We start from the raw sequence: 19,247 nt of genomic DNA on the forward strand, positions 1-19,247 counted from the left end.
GGTGCGTCAGTGCGCACCCGTGATCCGAACCCGGGCTGCCAGCAGCAGAGCGCACGCACTTAACCGCTAAGCCACGGGGGCCGGCCTAATCATTGCTTATCTTGATGAATCATTAAAAGTTACTTTTTGCTGATTGATTTTTCTCCCCTAAGGAAAAATTGTCTATCTTGGTGATTGTCCTTGGGTGGTGCATATGATAGGCACACTGGATCTGCAGGAGATCCGGTCAGTATTAAGAAAGAATCATCTAGTGATTTCATGCTTTTATATTACCCAAATCTCAGAATAAAATAAAAGGAAAAGTAAAGTTACAATTTTTCATGTTTAAAAGTAAAATAACTTTTTATTTGTCCTTGGTTTATTTAATAAACTGATAAAGATCAAGCTGCTAGGGCCGCCAGCCTTTTTATTTTAGTACTGGTAAAGAATGAGCTCAGTTGTTTTTTATTTTAATTACCTGCCTGCGTATTTCTGATACGGAAGAATGACCAAGATGTATATTTCTGATATGAAAAATATCAGAATTCTGATGAACAGGCTCTTGATCAACAGGGCGGTGTTGTGATAAGAGAGCAGAGGTCTCCAAATAATTGTATATTAAGTAAGAAATGTTGAAACTAAGTATTTAAAAGGAAGTTGCTACAATTTTATATATTGAAGTTGTATGCTAAAAGAAATGCTAAAAGAAAATAGTACATTTTCTTTTTTTCAGTAAGAAAATCATTTTTGAGTTATAACAAAACTATCTGGGGCCCTTTGGAACTGGTGGAGAAGCTGTACCCAGAAGCAGAGGAGATAGGAGCCAGTGTCCGGGATTTACCTGGTCTTAAGTGAGTAATCTTATTACTTGTTCATCCCTAACCACAGAAGTGTGTTTACTCTTCCTTAAAAGTACCTCACACTGTAGTTTATCTTCTCTCAGCCTTAAGTAGCCTTCTTCCATTCTCTCCTAATAAAATTCTGTTTGTTCTTTATGGCTCAGCTCAATTTCATTTTCTTCATGAAGTTTTTCTTAGCCTCTTCTAAGAATTAATTGCTCTTTCTTTTATACTCTTATCACTATATTCACTCCTTTTTATATCAGTTACTTCAATTCTGCATTGTATTGTAGGAAATTACAAGTCCTTTTAAGATAGGGTGTATCAATTATGCATTTCTGTTTTCTGAGTGTTATCAGTTATGTAGTTCTGTTTTCTGAGTGTTACCCTAGTTTGCAGTAGTAGGCAGTAGGAGTCAGTAACTATTAAAGACCAATTTAGGCTAAATTCAGGGCAAGGGCTCAAGAGATCTGAGTTCTCAGATAAGCCATTTGTATGTCATAGGACTTGTGCAGATTACTTTTCTTCCTCTGAAAATTGGGACCTACAGTGTCACCTGCCTGTTTCAATAGACAAATTTGTATGAAATGTCTTAAAAGCTGAATATTCTAGCTAATAACTGTTGAATATTTTTGGCAGGTATAAAGTGTTGTTAAGGCTAAGTTCTTATGTTCTTCAGGGTATGATTAAGATGTTAAGAACTCCCTTTAGTTTATCTTAATTCTTGTGAATGAGATAACTTTTTTTAAGCTTAGCATTTTCTGTTGGATTATCAGTTTGCTTTCTCTTAGACAGCTTTACAATTTAGGGTTTTATATGTTGTAGGGAATATGGTGGTGTTTTCTGGCTGTTATCACAACATCCAGATGTTGGCAAGTCTACTATTTATTGAGCACTGTATCAGGGTAATAATTCTTTTACATGAATTATCTCATTTAGTACTTAAATCAATCTTATAGAGTAGAGATTATTATTATAATAATTGTATAGATGTGAAAAATAAAGATCAGAGAAGTTGTAGTTAATAAGTGGCAGAGCCAGGATTCAAACTCAGTTTTTAGAGTTAAATAGCCAGTGATGCTCACACTTGATGTTTCTTAGAATGGTATATTAGGTGTAGTGATTTTTAACAAAGACAGACAGAAAAGGGAATTTCCACTCTCAAAAAGAGAAATAAAAGATTTGGTTTCATTTTAATATGAAAGTACATGTTCATATTGTTTTTAAAAAGCCAAATTCTACAAAGTAAAAAATGTTTTCTGAAGAATGGTAGTCATTAAAATGCTAAGCCATAAGAAACTCATTAGGTGTTAGAAGTGAAGATTGTTTCCTCCCACACCACCTGCCAAAATGTTCTCTGCAATAGAAAATGTAAAAGTGTGAATGATATCTTTCTCTGTAAAAAATTGTACATATTCTGTAAAACTTGTTTTTATTTTTGCTAAATAATAGAACTTGGATGAGAGAGGTATGAGATTTAATTTTTTAAGGATAAAAGAAACTTGTGAAAAATAGCAAGCAGCCCTGTGATTTCTATCTAATTAATCACCAGCTTGGTACTTTCTTAGCTTTGTTATGATTTTTTAAATTCAGATATAATGGCAGTTATTTTTTGAAGGCATTATACTGCCTTATTGATGCATTTTACATATACATTTTTAGAGGGCTAAGCCCATCCTGACAAAATGTTTCTTGTAGAAATATCCTCACTGTTTAGAGAGTCATTTCTTCCAAGGCATAAAATATCTAGATGTCCTACAGGCACACATAGATTTAAACGGCTCCCAGGGATTAGTTTTGCATGCTCAAAGAGCTGGCCTAACACTCTAGAAACGAAGACAAAATCATGATTAATTGCCTTTTTTCTTTATTAATGTGTACCTCAACAGAGATAGAACATGTAGTCTATAATAATCTTTGGGCTGGGGCTGTTTTCTGACCAATTGATTTTGCTTTTTAGGACCCCCCTGGGTCGTGCAAGGGCATGGCTTCGATTAGCCCTCATGCAAAAAAAAATGGCTGATTACCTGCGTTGCTTAATTATTCAAAGAGATCTCTTGAGGTTTGTACCATTAAATCATGTTCATTTTCATTTTTTATTTCGTTTATATCCTGTCTTCCAAAAAAGATTGAAGATGTGGTACAAAAGGATACATAAAATACAATAAGACGGCAAAAATAAAAGGAGGAGCAGAATTAGAGAGAAAATCATGGTGGGGACAACATGGATTAGGAACTAGCCTAAAAATGAATACCATAAGCTTTTTATTGGCCCATAAGGGAGAAATTTGTATGTTATATTTCTGAGTTTCATTTTTTCCTAAATTAATTCTATGAATAAAAATTTGTACTGGAACTTAGAGTTTGATAATTCAAGAGGTTTCTTTTTAGATCTTGAATGTCCAAACTACTACGTCAACTGTATTGTGAGCACTTTTTAAACTGTCAGTTTAAATTGAAGGACGAATGTTTAAGACAGACTTTCAAAGCAAGGTAGTCAGTTCTCAAAGGGAGTGGGCCTATGGCAGCCCCTCCATTCGCCCTTCTTCTCTTAGAGTGCCTCTGATGTTCTGCAGAATTTGATCATTTTTGTTTTTACTTGTGACTCTGGTTGTACATCTTGGTTTTTCCATTTTTAAATGAGAATGACCATACTTTTAACACCTGCAATTTCTCAGTATTCTGAAGGTTAATTAAAGTGAGTAAATAATATGCATGGGACTTCTTGAGGAAGACATGAGACAGTGATAACTTGGTCTCTGAATGTATCTCTGACAATGTAAATTGTCAAGTCTTAGTTTTTAGACTGTCCAGTTTCTTTCACAAATCTCTTCTTTGAACATTTTTTAGAATATAGATATCCACATGTATCTTTAATTGATGATTATCTATTAAGAACACTTGCAATACGCATATCAAATGCATTGACTTGAACATGGGTTTTGAAATGCTTTGTGTTCATTTCCCCACCTTAGTCTTTTTTTTTTTTTTTAATTTTATTTATTTGTTTTTTCCCCCAAAGCCCCAGTAGATAGTTGTATGTCATAGATGTACATCCTTCTAGTTGCTGTACGTGGGACGCGGCCTCAGCATGGCCGGAGAAGCGGTGCATCGATGCGCGCCCGGGATCCGAACCCAGGCTGCCAGCAGCGGAGTGCGTGCACTCAACCGCTAAGCCACGGGGCCGGCCCTCCCCACCTTAGTCTTTATTCAAGGGTCTTAGTAAAGCCCAGGATTGAAAATTCAACCCTAATAAAAATATTGTAATCAGATCAGCAACAGTCACTACATCTTCTGACAGTCACAACCATTCCAGGCCTCAGTGATACTCTTTTTTCTTTTGATCTCTCTTTGCTTCTCTTTTCTCTCTCAAGATTCCTTTTCCTCTTTTATCTCCTTCAGTCTCTTTCTTTTTACATTTTCTGTATAGACATTTAAATTTCAAAATTTTTAAGTTATTCACATATAGAAAGGCTAATTTGAAGATACCTAATTTATATTGGTTCCATGTTTGTAATAAGGTGCTGAGATTTTAAATTTTAGTTTTTGAAGTAAATTTGTGATTTAAGGTTTTTATTTTAATTTTCACAGTGAATTCTATGAGTATCATGCACTAATGATGGAAGAAGAAGGAGCAGTAATTGTTGGGCTGCTGGTTGGCCTGAATGTGATAGATGCTAATCTGTGTGTAAAGGGAGAGGATTTAGACTCACAAGTAAGTGGAGTGTCAAGGACCAAATGCAGAGTGTTTTCAATTTGCACTGTTCCTCCTTGATCCAGGTATTACTCTTAAGTTGTGAACAGTGGTGTTAAACAGTAGAGAAAAATTAAGAATGAAATTCAGTTGCATGTTAAAGGTATTTCTAATATTTCTCCCCTTTAAATAAAAATAACTTTATTTAATTCAGGTTGGAGTGATTGATTTTTCCATGTATTTAAAGAATGAAGAAGAAATTGGAAATAAAGAAAGGTATGATTTTCATAAGTTGTTTCAGTTATATTTTTTATCTAACTCTTTACAAATCAGTATGAGGTCCATCTATTTACAATAGCTTTTATGTGGTTTTTATTTCCTTTTCTTGTGTGTAGTTCCTGCTTGTTTCATTTTCACTTCCATTTGCAAGCTTTTCAAAGCAAAAATCCATTAGAAGAAGGAGGCCTTAGTATGAATATGACTTTTGGTCATACCTTTAGTTCCTGAGACTCATTTTAATGGTCAGCTGTGTTTTGTGATAAAAGGAATGAAAGCTTATTATTCAGAACCTTACAAATGCTGGTTTATTTCTAGATCCTATTGTGTTTAAATTTAAAATATATTTATTCCAACTACTAAAACGAAAGGATAATTATGTGATGTGATAGAGGTGCTAATTATTGCTACAATGGCAATCATATCACAATATATAAATGTATCAAATTTTGTACACCTTAAATTTATGCAATGTTATATGTCAAATATATTGCAATAAAAGAATCATACTGATACAAAAAATTTTTTAAAAATATACTAACGGTATTGTTGTCTAATATTAGCATGTAATTTAATTAACAAAGGTTTAGTTATTTAGTACTACAGCTTACTGCTACATGATTATAAAGATTCTTGAATTTTATTTTAAAGGCAAGATAATGTTGTTTTATCATTATGATTTTACAACAATTTTAGATGATTTAGAAGTTTTTTTTTGTTCTGGCACCCAATACATACCTTTCCAACTAGCACAAAGCTACTTTTCCCCCTCTCTAGGAATGTTCAAATTGCTGCCATATTAGACCAGAAGAATTATGTTGAAGAATTAAATAGACAACTGAAGTAAGTATTATGGAAACTTGGATACTTAGTACATTTATGACTATTGTCTTAGGTATTTTTTTTTCCTCTTCAGGTCAGCTTAACCCTATTTCTTTTTTCTAAGCATCTTTGAGAAGGGTTGAGAGGGTAGAGAGAGAATAGTAATTAAGAATACAGAGAAGTATTGGAGATAATTTATTTTCAGCAGAAAACGAGAGTCAGATTTTTAAATTGAATCTTCAGAGAATTTAAAAACAGTGTTTCAAACTTATCCTTGTACTCTTGAGGCAAAAGATTAGATAGGGTGGAAGTTTATGTCATTTTGATGATTCAAAAATTCATTTTTCCTACTTCAAAGGGCTTCATGTGTAATTGTGGCTGTCTTCTATGGTGGAAGTTTTCTCCTTACAGTGTCACCCAGTCGTTGAAGCTGTCAGTGACTACTCTATCTGGGAAGAATTTCTGAGATCTGTATGTAAAATGGTATAGTGCAGTTCTGTCTGATAGAAATATGTGAGCCACATAGGTAATTTAAAATTTCTAGTAACCACGTGAAAAAGGTAAAAAAGAAACAGATGAAATTAATTTAAAAATATACTTCATTTAACCCAATATACCGAAAATATTATCATTTTAACATGTAATCAATATAAAAATTATTAATGAGATATTTTATATTCTTTTTTTTTTTTGTACTGTCTTCAAAGTCCAATGTGTGTTTTATGCTTAACAGCACATTTCAATTTGGACTGGCCACATTGTAAACACTTATTAGTGGCCACATGTGACTTGTGGCTACCATACTAGATAGCACAGGTGTAGTGAGTAATATTTGCTACATAGTTAGAAATGGACTGTTCTCATTAATTAAGATGAATAGGTAGCAAAAATGGCTCTCTCGGTAATGGGATTATGAATAATTTTTTGTTTTCTTTATACTTTTCTGTGTTTTCTGAGTTTCACTCAATAAAAATTTATTACAGTCAGAAAATACAATTAAACATTTTCCCATTTTAGAAAAAGAATAAGCCATAACTCCTGCTTTCCCTCTGAAGTTGAAGAGATAAGAAAGATGTTATCGGTGTCTTTTTTTTTTAATCACGGAGTTTTAGTAATAGATTTCATAGGAAATATATGTGTATATATGTATATTTTGTAATTTGTATTTCTGAGATTGTATTTCTAAATGCAACCTTGTATTGCTTATTTACTTAGTTTTAAACTTTTGTTCACTTTTGGGGAACAGGTAATATATTCACATGGTTGAACTTCAAAAGGAACATAAAATAAAAAGTCTCCCTCCCTGATCTCCAAACCTTCTGGTTTCCTTCTTCGGGAGTAATTAATATACTAGGTTCTTGTGTATGCCTCCAGAGATACTTTATGCAAATAAACAAGAATGTGCATTATATTCTTATATTTCTCATCTTCTCCCCAGTTTTTTTACACATAAAGTAGCATACTTCTTACACTATTCTGAACTTTACTGTTTTTACTCAACAGTTTATTTTAGAGTCTATTCTATTCGGTTCAAAAGAGCATTCTTATTCTCTTTTAAATTATGTGTATTAATCAGTTACAGCAATACTAGTGCCTTTTGTATATTTTATGTATTAAAAATGTTTCATTGTTTTTCTAATTAGAAATTAGTTCTTGTACATTTAGAATATTTCACAAGTAGAAAACAGATATAGAAAAAATAGAACTCACCTATTGTCTTCTATGTAAAACCACTGTTGAGGGGCCGGCCCAGTGGCGTAGCAGTTAACTGCACATGCTCTGCTTCAGTGGCCCAGGGTTCGGGGGTTCGGATCCCGCGCACACACCGATGCACCACTTGACAAACCATACTGTGGTGGTGTCCCATATAAAGTAGAGGAAGATGGGCACAGATGTTAGCTCAGGGCCAATCTTCCTCAGCAAAAAGAGGAAGATTGGCATAGGATGTTAGCTCAGAGCTAGTCTTCCTCACAAAAACAAAACAAAACAAAACAAAAACCACTGTTGAGTGTTTATTGTTTTCAAAACTTTTTTGGTTATTATTTTATTGATTCCTACATAAAGGTAGGGAAAATATTGTTGTCTCATTTTATAGATAAGGAAACTGAAGCTCAGAAAGGTTTTACCACTTTCAAGGTGACACAGTTAGAAAGTAGAAAAGCAGGAACTATAACCTTGGTCTTCCATCTCCAAGTCCTGTACTTGTTATATCTCACCATCAAGATACCCTGGTGCTGTTGGTGAAACACTCAAGTTGTTTACCTGAGAATGATTATATTTAGAAAATGATTTAATATGAATGGAAAAACATTTTTCTTGTTTCACCAGTTAAGCTAAAATACCAGTCTTATTTCTGAGGCTGGTGTAAAATTTGTTGACTCTATTATAGAATTTACTGTAATGTATACAGCATATTACATTTTGTTAGAGAAAGTTTGAGATGATAGAATCAAGCACCCTTGAAAAACCGACTCAATAAAATGTACAATGATGTCTAATCTTGATCAGTTTAAACAAAAATGCAAAAAGCAAGTGTGTTTATGTGGTGTAAACTGACTTTTGACTATATCCTTGAAAGATGAAGTGTTTGCTTAGCTGCAGGCTGACTGAGTACCTGATGTTGGGTATCTCATATTCACATTTCTCAAACCATGGGTGACTTTGGAGGTTTTTAAGTTACTATGAAAGTGGACAGGGGAAACAGGAACGGGGTTGTGTTGAAGACTACTGTTTGTAAGCCTCATTAAGCCACTTAATTTTTTTTTTTTTGTGAGGAAGATCAGCCCTGTGCTAACATCTGCCAGTCCTCCTCTTTTTTTGCTGAGGAAGACTGGCCCTGGGCTAACATCCGTGCCCGTCTTCCTCCACTTTAGATGGGACACCACCACAGCATGGCTTGCCAAGCGGTGCATCAGTGCGTGCCCAGGATCCGAACTGGCGAACCCTGGGCCATCACAGCGGAGTGCGTGCACTTAACCGCTTGTGCCACCGGGCCGGCCCCTAAGCCAATTATACAGTGGACATTTAAAGTTTATCCTTTAAAAAATAATTTTAAATTTAGTTTTAACAATATTTACTAATCTTTATGTGGAATTTCCATTCCTAAAAGTTAAATGTAAGAAGGACTCTAAGAAGACAACATAAAATAATGAGCAGTGTCAAATGGAATTTTAATAGAAATATTGATTCTCTTGCTATGGTCTTTATTGCTCTCCTTTTATTAAAAAAAATTTTTTTTTAACAATTTTTTTTTTTTTTTTTAGGGCTGGCCCCGTGGCTTAGTGGTTAAGTGCATGCGCTCCACTGCTGGCGGCCCGGGTTCGGATCCTGGGCGCGCACCGACGCATGGCTTCTCTGGCCATGCTGAGGCCACGTCCCACATACAGCAACTAGAAGGATGTGCAACTATGACATACAACTATCTACTGGGGCTTTGGGGGAAAAAAAAAAAAACAATTTTTTTTTTTTTGAGGAAGATTGACCCTGTGCTAACATCTGTTGCCAGTCTTCCTCTTTTTTCTTTTTTCTCCCCAAAGCCCCAGCACATAGTTGTGTAGCTTAGTTGTAGAGTTGTAGCTCTTCTATATGGGACGCCGCCTCAGCATGGCTTGATGAGCGGTGAGTAGGTCTGCGCCCAGGATCCAAACTGGTGAATCCTAGGCCGCTGAAGTGGGACTCGCGAACTTAACTGCCACGCCACCGGTCAAACCCCCTTTATTGCTCTCCTTAATGAAACTTAATGAAATTTGCCACACTCAGAAATTCAGACAGGGCAGTCAACATAATGAGTCCAGGATAACATACTTTTTCTTGCCTTTGTGAGTTTGCATGATTTTGAATGAATTTTTTCCTTATTAATTTCAGCAGCACGGTCAGCAGTCTCCATTCAAGAGTTGACTCATTAGAAAAGTCAAATACTAAGCTGATTGAAGAGGTATTGTCACCCAGCCATGGATAATTGTTACTTACCTAGTATTTGTGATCTTTTTCCATTTTAAGTATGAATGCATTAAACACACACAGATACACACACACACACATTTTCATCATTATGATGGAGCGCTTGTAATGTAGTTGTAATGATGATTATCAGTTTTAGAGAAACCACATATTCTCAGGCAAATTCTTAGGTGAATCTGTGAGTCGTTTGAGATACTCAACTTCTAAATGAGCCCCAAAGATGAAAATCATACAAACTCTTCTATATAGAAGCTGTGATTCTCATTTTTAAATCTGGCTGACTTGTGTTTAGATAGTGGAATCACCTGTAGTTAGAAATTCTTGTTAAAATGACACTGTTCTTCTTGTTCTACTGTTCAGATTACTTTTCTTCACAAGTGTCACTGCATGATTATGTCCATCCTTTCTCCACAATCCCATGTGTAAAACTCATCCCATGTGCTCTGGTTTCCTGCATTGTCAAAGTGGCTATCTGGTGGTCCCAGAACCAGAAATTTATCTCAGCTCTTTTTTTAATACTATTGGTAAAGTTGCTTTTCAGATGAATTTTTCAAAAAATCTATCAAACCACAGAATTATTGCTTTCTATTTTCAGAATTATTTAGGCTAGAAGAAGAAATCTGCTGTTAGTGCTATGAACCCTATTTTCCATGTTAAGATTCTTATTTCTTTTAGAATTGGCCTCGTTTTTCCAAACCCAGGGAACACATGATTGCATGATTGCAGTTAAGAATGCATCTTCATTTTGATAGTTTGGGACCATTTGATAGTTCGATAGATTGGGACCATTAGAGAGAGCTGCTCACTAGTTTGCAACTCTTCTTGGCCTTAGGCACACTGTGAAGTTGAAGTTGTATTCCTGACAGTGTTCAGCAATTTATTTGCAAGCCAGCACTGGGGAGTGGTCCCTGCTTTCCTTTCCTAGGATCCCTGTTTTCATTCTGGGCCTCAGAGCCAAGCCACTTATTCATGTTTAACTCTGATGATGATAACTGTCTCATATTTGTGATGGTCACTCAGCGTGCCTAGATTTGACAGGGTGTTCTATTTGGTTATGGATGTCTGTATTACATTTTCAATGATAGCATAACCTTTCCTTATAGATGTTTTTATCTTTACACAAGTCTTTACAGTCTTATTGTTTAATGCATAATTCTTTGTACGCTTACTCAGGCATTTTGTATTCAGGACATATTGTAAATTAGATAAGCATAATATGTTTTGACTAACGTAATATGTTTCAACTTACAAAAGGAAAGAGTAGAAATAAGAGTATAATTTCTTTAATTGGTATCTTGTGATAATAGGAGCACATTTTTCTTATGAAAGTTTCTGTATATATGAGAGACATTTTGCTAGTTTTAAGATTTTATTTTCTATTGTTTATAGTCATGAACATAACCTGTAAAGCAAGTATAAATAAAAATGTTTAAAATCTTTTTTCTTGCCCATTTCATAATTTTTAGTTAGCAATAGCAAAGAATAATATCATTAAACTCCAAGAAGAAAATCATCAATTACGAAGTGAAAATAAATTGATTTTAATGAAAACACAGCAGCACCTAGAGGTAAGTATAGACTGGTTGCAAACAGACTCTTGTGTCAGAAATTGCCACTTTTTGGCACTTTTGCATAGACTGGGTATTTCTTTGTTGTATTAGTAGTAGTGCTCATAGAATAAAATGTTTTGTTTTCTTCCTAGGTTACCAAAGTGGATGTGGAAGCTGAGCTTCAGGCATACAAGCATTCTCGGCAGGGGCTGGATGAAATGTGCAATGAAGCCAGAAGGCAGCTTCGAGATGAATCTCAGTTACGACAGGTAGATTATATTAAAGTTACATTAGCAAAAATAATAATAATGATAATTTACCCTTAAGCAAGCACCACTTAAAATCTCTTTCAGCCTTTTCTTTCTTGGTGGGATGGCAATCCCATCCCCTTAATCCCCTCAAATTCTGTAAGCTCCCACTGTATCAGTGTTTTTTAAAGTGTTTTTAAACTGTTAAAATCTATGTTTGTGAAATGAATGGATTGTGACCAGCATTACAAACAATGAAATAGAATAGAATGCTGTATTCAAATATTAATAAAATCATATTTAAAATTAACTTGTTTTTTAACCTATTAAATTATGAAATACAATACCTTCAGAAAAATACAAATGTATAGCTTAATGGATTATAACATAAATACCTGTGTAACTACCACCCAGGTCAAGAAGAGAATATTGCCAGCCTTTCCATACCTTTTGCTGTTTGTCTTTAATGTTAGGAAACTGTTTTTCCTTCTGATGTAAAGTTCTTTAAGGGAAGAAATTAAAACTGTTTGTGAAATGGCATTTTTGAGTTATCTGTGGCCTTCACTTGTATGGACTGCTTCATTTCTTTGTTTAAGGAAAATTAATACTGAGTTTATGAGGCATAAAAATATTAATTCTTGAACCAGTAGAATAGTGATATTTAGCAGAATCTAGAAAATGCTTTCATTTTAGCAAAATATGCATTTGAAAATATTTAGAATGTTATGTTGTTATAGGACCTGGTTGATTCCCTTTAGTGGGGCTTATAACTCAAAAGGAGTAGTCTACATATTGAATAGAAACTCTTTCTTGATGTCATTAACTGTTGTATATCTGATTTTGACATCCTGAAGTGGTGTGTGAATTGAGGATATGTTGACATTGCAGGATGTGGAGAATGAGCTAGCGGTACAAGTTAGTATGAAACATGAGATTGAACTTGCCATGAAGTTGTTGGAGAAAGATATCCATGAGAAACAAGATACTCTGATAGGCCTTCGACAACAACTAGAGGAAGTTAAAGCAATTAACATAGAGATGTATCAAAAGTTGCAGGTAAGGAATGTTCTTAAATTCTTGTAATTTCTTGTTATATAAAATTAAAATGAATATTTGTATGAAGAATTTGGTTTTTAAGAGATGAGCCTATTTTAACTATGCCGTATTGGTAATAAAAACCAGTGACTTTTTTTCTAAATGGAAGCTTAAGAAATGTAGCATTGAAAAAGGTATCAAAGAACAAATTTAAAAAATCACCAAATTAATTTCTTAAAAATATGAAGACTAAATCTTTTGGGAAAATTCAGTCTAAATATGCAAGACATTTTTTGTGAACTTCTTTATACAGTATAGTCCTGAGAAAGATTTAATTTTGATTAAAATGCTTTACTATAATAATCGTTATGAATTTTCTAATAAAATGACATTGCTGTTAAGTAGATTTCTTGCCAAAAGCCCTTTACAATTTAATTTGAAAAATAGCATATTTTACAAGAGTTCATTCTGTTGTCTTCCAAAGATGTTGAAGGCTGAGTGGTTTTTTTTTTCTTCATTACTTTTTAAATGAAGACTAGTAGTACTACTGCTTTATATCATACGAGTATTTTAATCTGCAAATTAACTCTGCTCATTTCAAAGTAATAATCCCATAAAAAATGGTAAACAAAACTTATAAATATTCAGGTTTAAAAATCAAAACCACTATAGTTTTTCTGTTTTTCTAAATAGGGTTCTGAAGATGGTTTGAAAGAAAAAAATGAAATAATTGCCCGACTAGAAGAAAAAACCAATAAAATTACTGCAGCCATGAGGCAGCTGGAACAAAGGTACAGCATTTCCAGTCTTACTTTCTTCTTTTCCTTTCTTTCCCCCTTTTCTTTATTCAACTCTGACACCTGCCACAAAAACTATTAGGGAAATTTAGATTAGGACATGGTTTTTTTTTAAGCCCAGCAGAGTTTTGCCTTTTTTGTTTTGGTTGTTGCATGGAATCAAGTTGCTTTATATTAGGCTGATTCATTTGAACTTGCCGTTTTGTAGATTTTTTTTAAAAGGCCTAATATCAGCAATTTCATGTGGTTCAATGTATTACATAAAACAAATACACAAACAAAAACCTCGAAAAAAGAACAATGAACAAAAACCCATGGTGGAATTATCCCTGATTGATTTCCATGCATATTGATTATCATATCCTTTGTCATTCACCATCTCTTTATGTGAAATCAAGCTTTCTGAAGTTGGCAGTTTAGTTGTGTTCTTTGAGCTAGGACCCTCAACCCAACCCAAGAAATAATTTTGTTTAAATTGAATTGTTTTATATTGGCATTTTTCACTTTTATTGTTGGAAAATGTAATGTATTTTCATTGACCTGTCATGTTGGTGTCAACATATGTCTTATCATTGCTTTCTTTGAATCTACTTATGAAAAACATAACTATTAATGCTTTATTGACATGAATATTCTTTTATTGACATCCTCTTTCTTCTTTTTTCTTTTTTGTTTTCTTTATCCCCATTTTTGCATTTTGGACATCTTTATTACCTTTTTCTGTCTTTGATTTCTGTCCATTCCATTATGAAGTGACAACGATTTGTTAACTCAAACCAGGACAATTGCAATGTCATTGGTGAAAAGTGCCAGCAGTGACACTCAGGACCAGTACAAGCTGGTCAAAGATATATCTTTCTGAAAACCACTTGTATTTAAACAGACTAGAAGAGAATCAACAATTTTATAATATATTAAGTAGAAAAGAATTTATGCTACTAAGTATTCTAAAAGGGTATTAGGAACCCTATACACTTCTTGATCAACTGCTGTGGTAATACACTGCCATAAAGCAGAGTGGGTGCACTTGGGTTTCCAAAAACACATTCCTCAAACCTTGTGCACAAGGGCTGGTTTGAGTATTGACCCTTTGGAGGTCGGGATTTTCAGATGCAGTTTTATCTTTTTAGCTACTTTTTGATGGAAAATATAAAAATTGTTTTAAAATAAGTTAACCTTTGGTTTCACAGTGTGTTGGCACAGATTTTTTTTCCCCATTGGCCCACTCTTTGCCTAATGGCTCCTTTACTGATTTTTTAATACATTTTAAAATAGTTTATAACCCAGATTGGCCATCGTCTTGTGCTTTAGCACCTCAATTTTCCAGTTCCCCTTAGCCTTCTTTAGTGATAGCACAACTTCAAGGCCTACCTCACTCTGACTTCTATTTTAGTTTCTATAACTTGAGAGATAAGCTTGGGTCCCTTGTCTCCCCACCTTAATATTTTTAATTTAAATTTAGAGATGACTTGAAAGTTACTCTCTTTTCCTTGGAAGTGGCATTTATACTTCTGAAATGTGTGAGGGTTGCCCCATTTGTATGGTTTTAAGGAAGAAAAGAAGAGGCAGTTTTTTTGGTTAGTTGAATAGAAATTTCTCTTATGATTCCCTACAAGGGGTTAATGTCCCTTGAATACTTGGGAGATGTTTTCTTATAAAAACATTGAAGTTAAATCTAGGAAATCCTAGATGGCCATAGGAGGCAGGGAGTGGAGCTAAGCACAGGGAGAAGCAAGGACTTACAAATAAAAACAGAAAAAGTGAAAATCACATTTTTAGCTAATTTTTAAAATTCAACGATGAGGAACAAAAATGATCTCTAGAAAATGTTGCCAACTAGCACTAAATTCTTTTTAATCATAAAACACACACATACACACACACATACATACACAGCCACACAGCTTTGGCATAATGCGTAAAGATCCTATAGGGAGGACTTGGCTGTTATTTGAAGTAATTGCAGGTCTTTGCTCTTGGCCTTGTAGCACACTTGATTCCTGGCATACACATCCTAGCGTAATATATAACAATGTGGCTTCTTCACCTAGTGTAGACGTAAGTGCTGTGCTTTCATGGTTTTGTAAAAAGGCAGTCATGCACCTAATATACTTTGAAAGTTGATTCATTATGCTCTACATATGTGGTAAAGGCTGTGTTGCTTTGCATTGTTAATTACGAACAAGAAATAAAACAAATTTGAAGATAGTATTCTGGGCATATTATATGTTATATTGAAAAAAATCACAAAACAATTTCTAGACATTGTGTGGCTCTTTCACGTTTGAGTTTGTGAGTTTTCCCCCAAACTTTGTTTTCATTTAGAAATGTTTCTATTTCCCCATTTTTCTTTTATTTGTCTTCTTCACCCTTTTACACCCTAGTTCTAGCCTCAGTTTTACCCAAAGTTGATTTGAATTACACCAGATTGCAGCAAGCGGAGAAGGCGCAAATGGAAGCTGAAGATGAGGACAAGAAATATCTACAAGAATGTCAGAGTAAATCCGACAGTCTGCAGAAACAAATCTCCCAAAAGGAGAAACAGCTGTGAGTATTTCATTCTTGGAAACAAATACTTGTATTAACGTGAGTCCCATCCACCTCCCTTTTTTTGCACATAAATTTAGTATACCTGTATTTTCATTCATTTAATGATGCCAGCTAGATTGTGGCGTTCACCTTAAAAAATAAAAAATTTAGAACACATAATTATGATAAAACTTATCATAATAAGTTTTTACTCCCTTTATTGTTTACAGAGCACTTTCAACTGTCTTGCTATCTTCTTGCTCAAGGAGAATTTTGTTCTTTCTCCTATTGTTTAACATTAATCTGATGGCCATTATGTTTCTAGATACTGAGTATCATAGACCTTTGTAACTCTAAGGAATTTATATTATCAGAGAACATGATGTTTTCTGAGAACATTTTTGTTGGTACTTCATATGATATATCTATATATCACCAACTAGGAAGGATGTCAGTGTATGTCATTGAGTTGAAAAAAGCAAGTTGCAGACAGTTTACAGGTATGATCCCCTTTTTTATAAAATTAAAACCGTGCATATGTGTATATTTACATATACATAGGATAGAGTTTAAAGAATATAGATTCTGGGGAGTGATTATCTCAGGGGAGTGTTGGCAGATTGACAGGGGTATTTTAGTTTTTACTTTAGAAACATCAGTATTTTTTTCCCCTAGTAAATATGTACCACTTTTGCTATTAAAGGAAAACAACAATAGAAAATAGGGAGTTGTGTGTTATGTTTAACAGATCATTAAACAAGACCACATGCTATGTATGATGTATAACTTGTTAAGCTGCCTTTAGATCCATTGGTTGAGGTGTTGTTAAGTTCTTCTCTATCCTTGCTGATTTTCTGTCTGGTAGTTCTATCAATTATCAAGAGAGGATTTGTTGAAATATTCCAACTATAATTGTGGATTTGTGTATTTCTACTTTCAGTTCTCTCTGTTTTTGCTTCTTGTATTCTGAAGTTCTCTTGTTTAGTGCCTACCCGTTTAGGATTGCTATGTCTTCTTGGTGAATTGACCTTTTCATCATTATATAATGTGCCTCTTTGTCTCTGGTAATTTTCTTTGCTCTGAAGTCTACTTTATCTGATATTAATATAGCCCCTCCTATTTTCTTTTAATTAATATTTTCATGTAATAAATAAAAGATTAATGTTTGCATTTTTCTATATTTTTACTTTCAGCCTAATCTTTATCATTATATTTGAAGTGAGTTTCTTATAGCTATGTTTTTTTATCCATTCTGCCAATCTCTCTCTTTTTTTTTTGGTGAGGAAGATTGTCCCTGAGCTAACATCCCTGCCAGTCTTCCTCTATTTTATGTGTGGGACACTGCCGCAGCACGGCTTAATGAGCGCTGTGTAGGTCAGTGCCCAGGATCCGAACCTGCAAACCCTGGGCTGCCGAAGCGAAGCACGCAGGCATAACCACTACACCACTGGGTTGGTCCCACTGATCTCTCTTTTAATGATGTATTTTAGCCTATTTACATTTAGTGTAATTATTGATGTATTAGAGCTAAAGTCTGCTGTTTTATTTTTTCTCTGTTTTTCGTTTCCTTTATTTCATTTTTCCTGCCTTCTCATAGGTTACTTGAACATTGTTTAGAATTCCTTTTTGATTTATCTAAAGTGTTTTTGAGTGTATCTCTTCATATAGATTTTTTAGTGGTTGCTCTAGACATTGTATTATATATTGGCAAATTTTCGTTGTCCTGGTATCAACATTTTATTACTTTGAGTGAAGTGTGAAAGCCTTACCTCTACTTAGGTGTTTTTATCCTCTCCCTTTTATTATATAATTTGCTTAAATATTTCCTCTGCATAACACAGTAGAGGTTACCACATCAGACAATGTTATAGTTTGTACTTCAACCATTAAACATAATTCAGAAAAACTCTTTATTGTTCTTTCTTCATTCCTGATGTTCCAAGTTTCTTTCTTTGTGTTTGAAGAACTTCCTTTAGCCATTCTTTAGGGTAGGTCTGTTGGCAACAAATTCTCTTAGTTTTCTTTGATCTGAGAATGCCTCGATTTCACTTTCATTTCTGAAGATACTTTCAGAATATCCGTAGAATTCTGAGTGGACAGTTCTTTCAGCACTGGAAAAGTGCCACTTTCTTTTGGTCTTCCGAGTTTCTGATGAAATATAGACTGTCATTTGAATCATTATTCCTCTAATTACTCTCACGATTCTTTCTTTGAATTTATCCTGTTTGGGCTTTGGTCAGCTTCTTGAATCTTTAGGTTTATCTTTGCCAAATTTGGAAAATTTTCAGCTGTAATTTCTTCAGATATTTTTTCAGCTCCACCTGCTTTCTCCTCTCCTTCTGGGACTCTGATGACATGAATGTTAGTTCTTTTTTTAATAGTTCCACAGGTCCCTGACACTCTTCATTTTTTTTTTTTGAGTCTATTTTCTCTCTGTTGTTCAGACTGGGTAATTTCTGTTGTTGTATTTAGAAGTTCATTCATTTTTTTCTCATCATCTTCATTCTCTTATTGAGCCCATCCAGTGAGATTATTGTATTTTTCAGTTCTGCGATTTCCATTCGACTCGTTATATTTCCTTCCTTCTCTCCTTTCTCTCTCTCTTTCTTTCTTTCTTTTTTGCTAAAACTTTCTCTTGTTTCAAACATGTTCTTAATTGGTCATGGGAGCATTTTTATCACAGCTGCTTTAAAATTCTTGTCAGATAATTCCAACATCTGGAATTCCATGTTGGAATTATCTGACATGTTAGCATCTGTTGATTGTTTTTTCTTGTCCAAGTTGAGATTTTTCCTGAGTTTTAGTATAAGTGTTTTTCAGTTGTATTCTGGACATTTTGGGAATTATGAGACTGCATCTTATTTAAGTCTTATATTTTAGCAGTCCTCCACTGAAACCACACCAGCAGGAGAATGTAGACACTGACCCTTTATACCAAGTTGGGGTAGAATCCCAGGACCATCTGGGATGGGATGGGATGGAGAAGGGTGCCTAACTACTGGGCAGGGATTGAAATCTATGCTTTCCACCAGTCTCCACTGACGTTGTGGAGAGGGGAAATGGTGCCTTGTTCCCATCAAGTGGAAATGGAAGTCCAGGCTTTCCCCTTGGTCTCTGCTGACACCATCCTAGAAGAGAGAAGGAGAGATACCTTATTACTACCAGGCAGAGGAGGAAATCTACGCTCCCCACTTGGCCTTTGCTGACACTGTAGGGAGGGGAGAAATGCCTTGTTACTGATGCATGGGGATAAAAGTGTAGGCTCCCCGTGTGGCTTTCTCTAACACCATAGGGATAGATGAGGAGAGACATCTCATTACTGCTGGGTGGTGGTGAAAGCCAGGCTCTGCATTTGGCCTTCTCTGATACCACCACAGTGGAGATTGTGAGGAACACCTCATTATTGGTTAGTGAGGGTGGAAATCTAGGCTCCCCACTTGGCCTTTGCTGACAGTGGTTGGAGGCCCATTGGTTTTTTCCTCTGGTGTTTTGCTGATAGGGCATTTATTGTCACAAAG

At 34.6% G+C, this 19,247-nt stretch overlaps 1 protein-coding gene across 8 annotated transcripts in view; it reads left to right on the plus strand.

Annotated features, from left to right (window-relative positions):
• The window catches only part of RUFY2 (RUN and FYVE domain containing 2), a 42,341-nt gene that overhangs the window by 4,763 nt on the left and 18,331 nt on the right, over positions 1–19,247 (plus strand). For 6 of the 8 annotated variants that reach the window (XM_058543332.1, XM_058543329.1, XM_058543330.1 and 3 more), the window contains 11 exons: positions 713–830; positions 2,779–2,880; positions 4,410–4,533; positions 4,727–4,788; positions 5,566–5,631; positions 9,475–9,544; positions 11,037–11,138; positions 11,273–11,389; positions 12,257–12,424; positions 13,097–13,194; positions 15,628–15,747. In XM_058543332.1, coding sequence (XP_058399315.1) covers positions 713–830; positions 2,779–2,880; positions 4,410–4,533; positions 4,727–4,788; positions 5,566–5,631; positions 9,475–9,544; positions 11,037–11,138; positions 11,273–11,389; positions 12,257–12,424; positions 13,097–13,194; positions 15,628–15,747 — 1,147 coding nt within the window. Of the gene's footprint in view, positions 1–712; positions 831–2,778; positions 2,881–4,409; positions 4,534–4,726; positions 4,789–5,565; positions 5,632–9,474; positions 9,545–11,036; positions 11,139–11,272; positions 11,390–12,256; positions 12,425–13,096; positions 13,195–15,584; positions 15,748–19,247 lie in introns of those variants that run through there. The other 2 variants (XM_058543333.1, XM_058543328.1) reach the window with 2 other exon arrangements.

Source organism: Diceros bicornis, chromosome 6 (genome assembly GCF_020826845.1).
Source record: "Diceros bicornis minor isolate mBicDic1 chromosome 6, mDicBic1.mat.cur, whole genome shotgun sequence".
NCBI classification, from domain to species: Eukaryota; Metazoa; Chordata; class Mammalia; order Perissodactyla; family Rhinocerotidae; genus Diceros; species Diceros bicornis.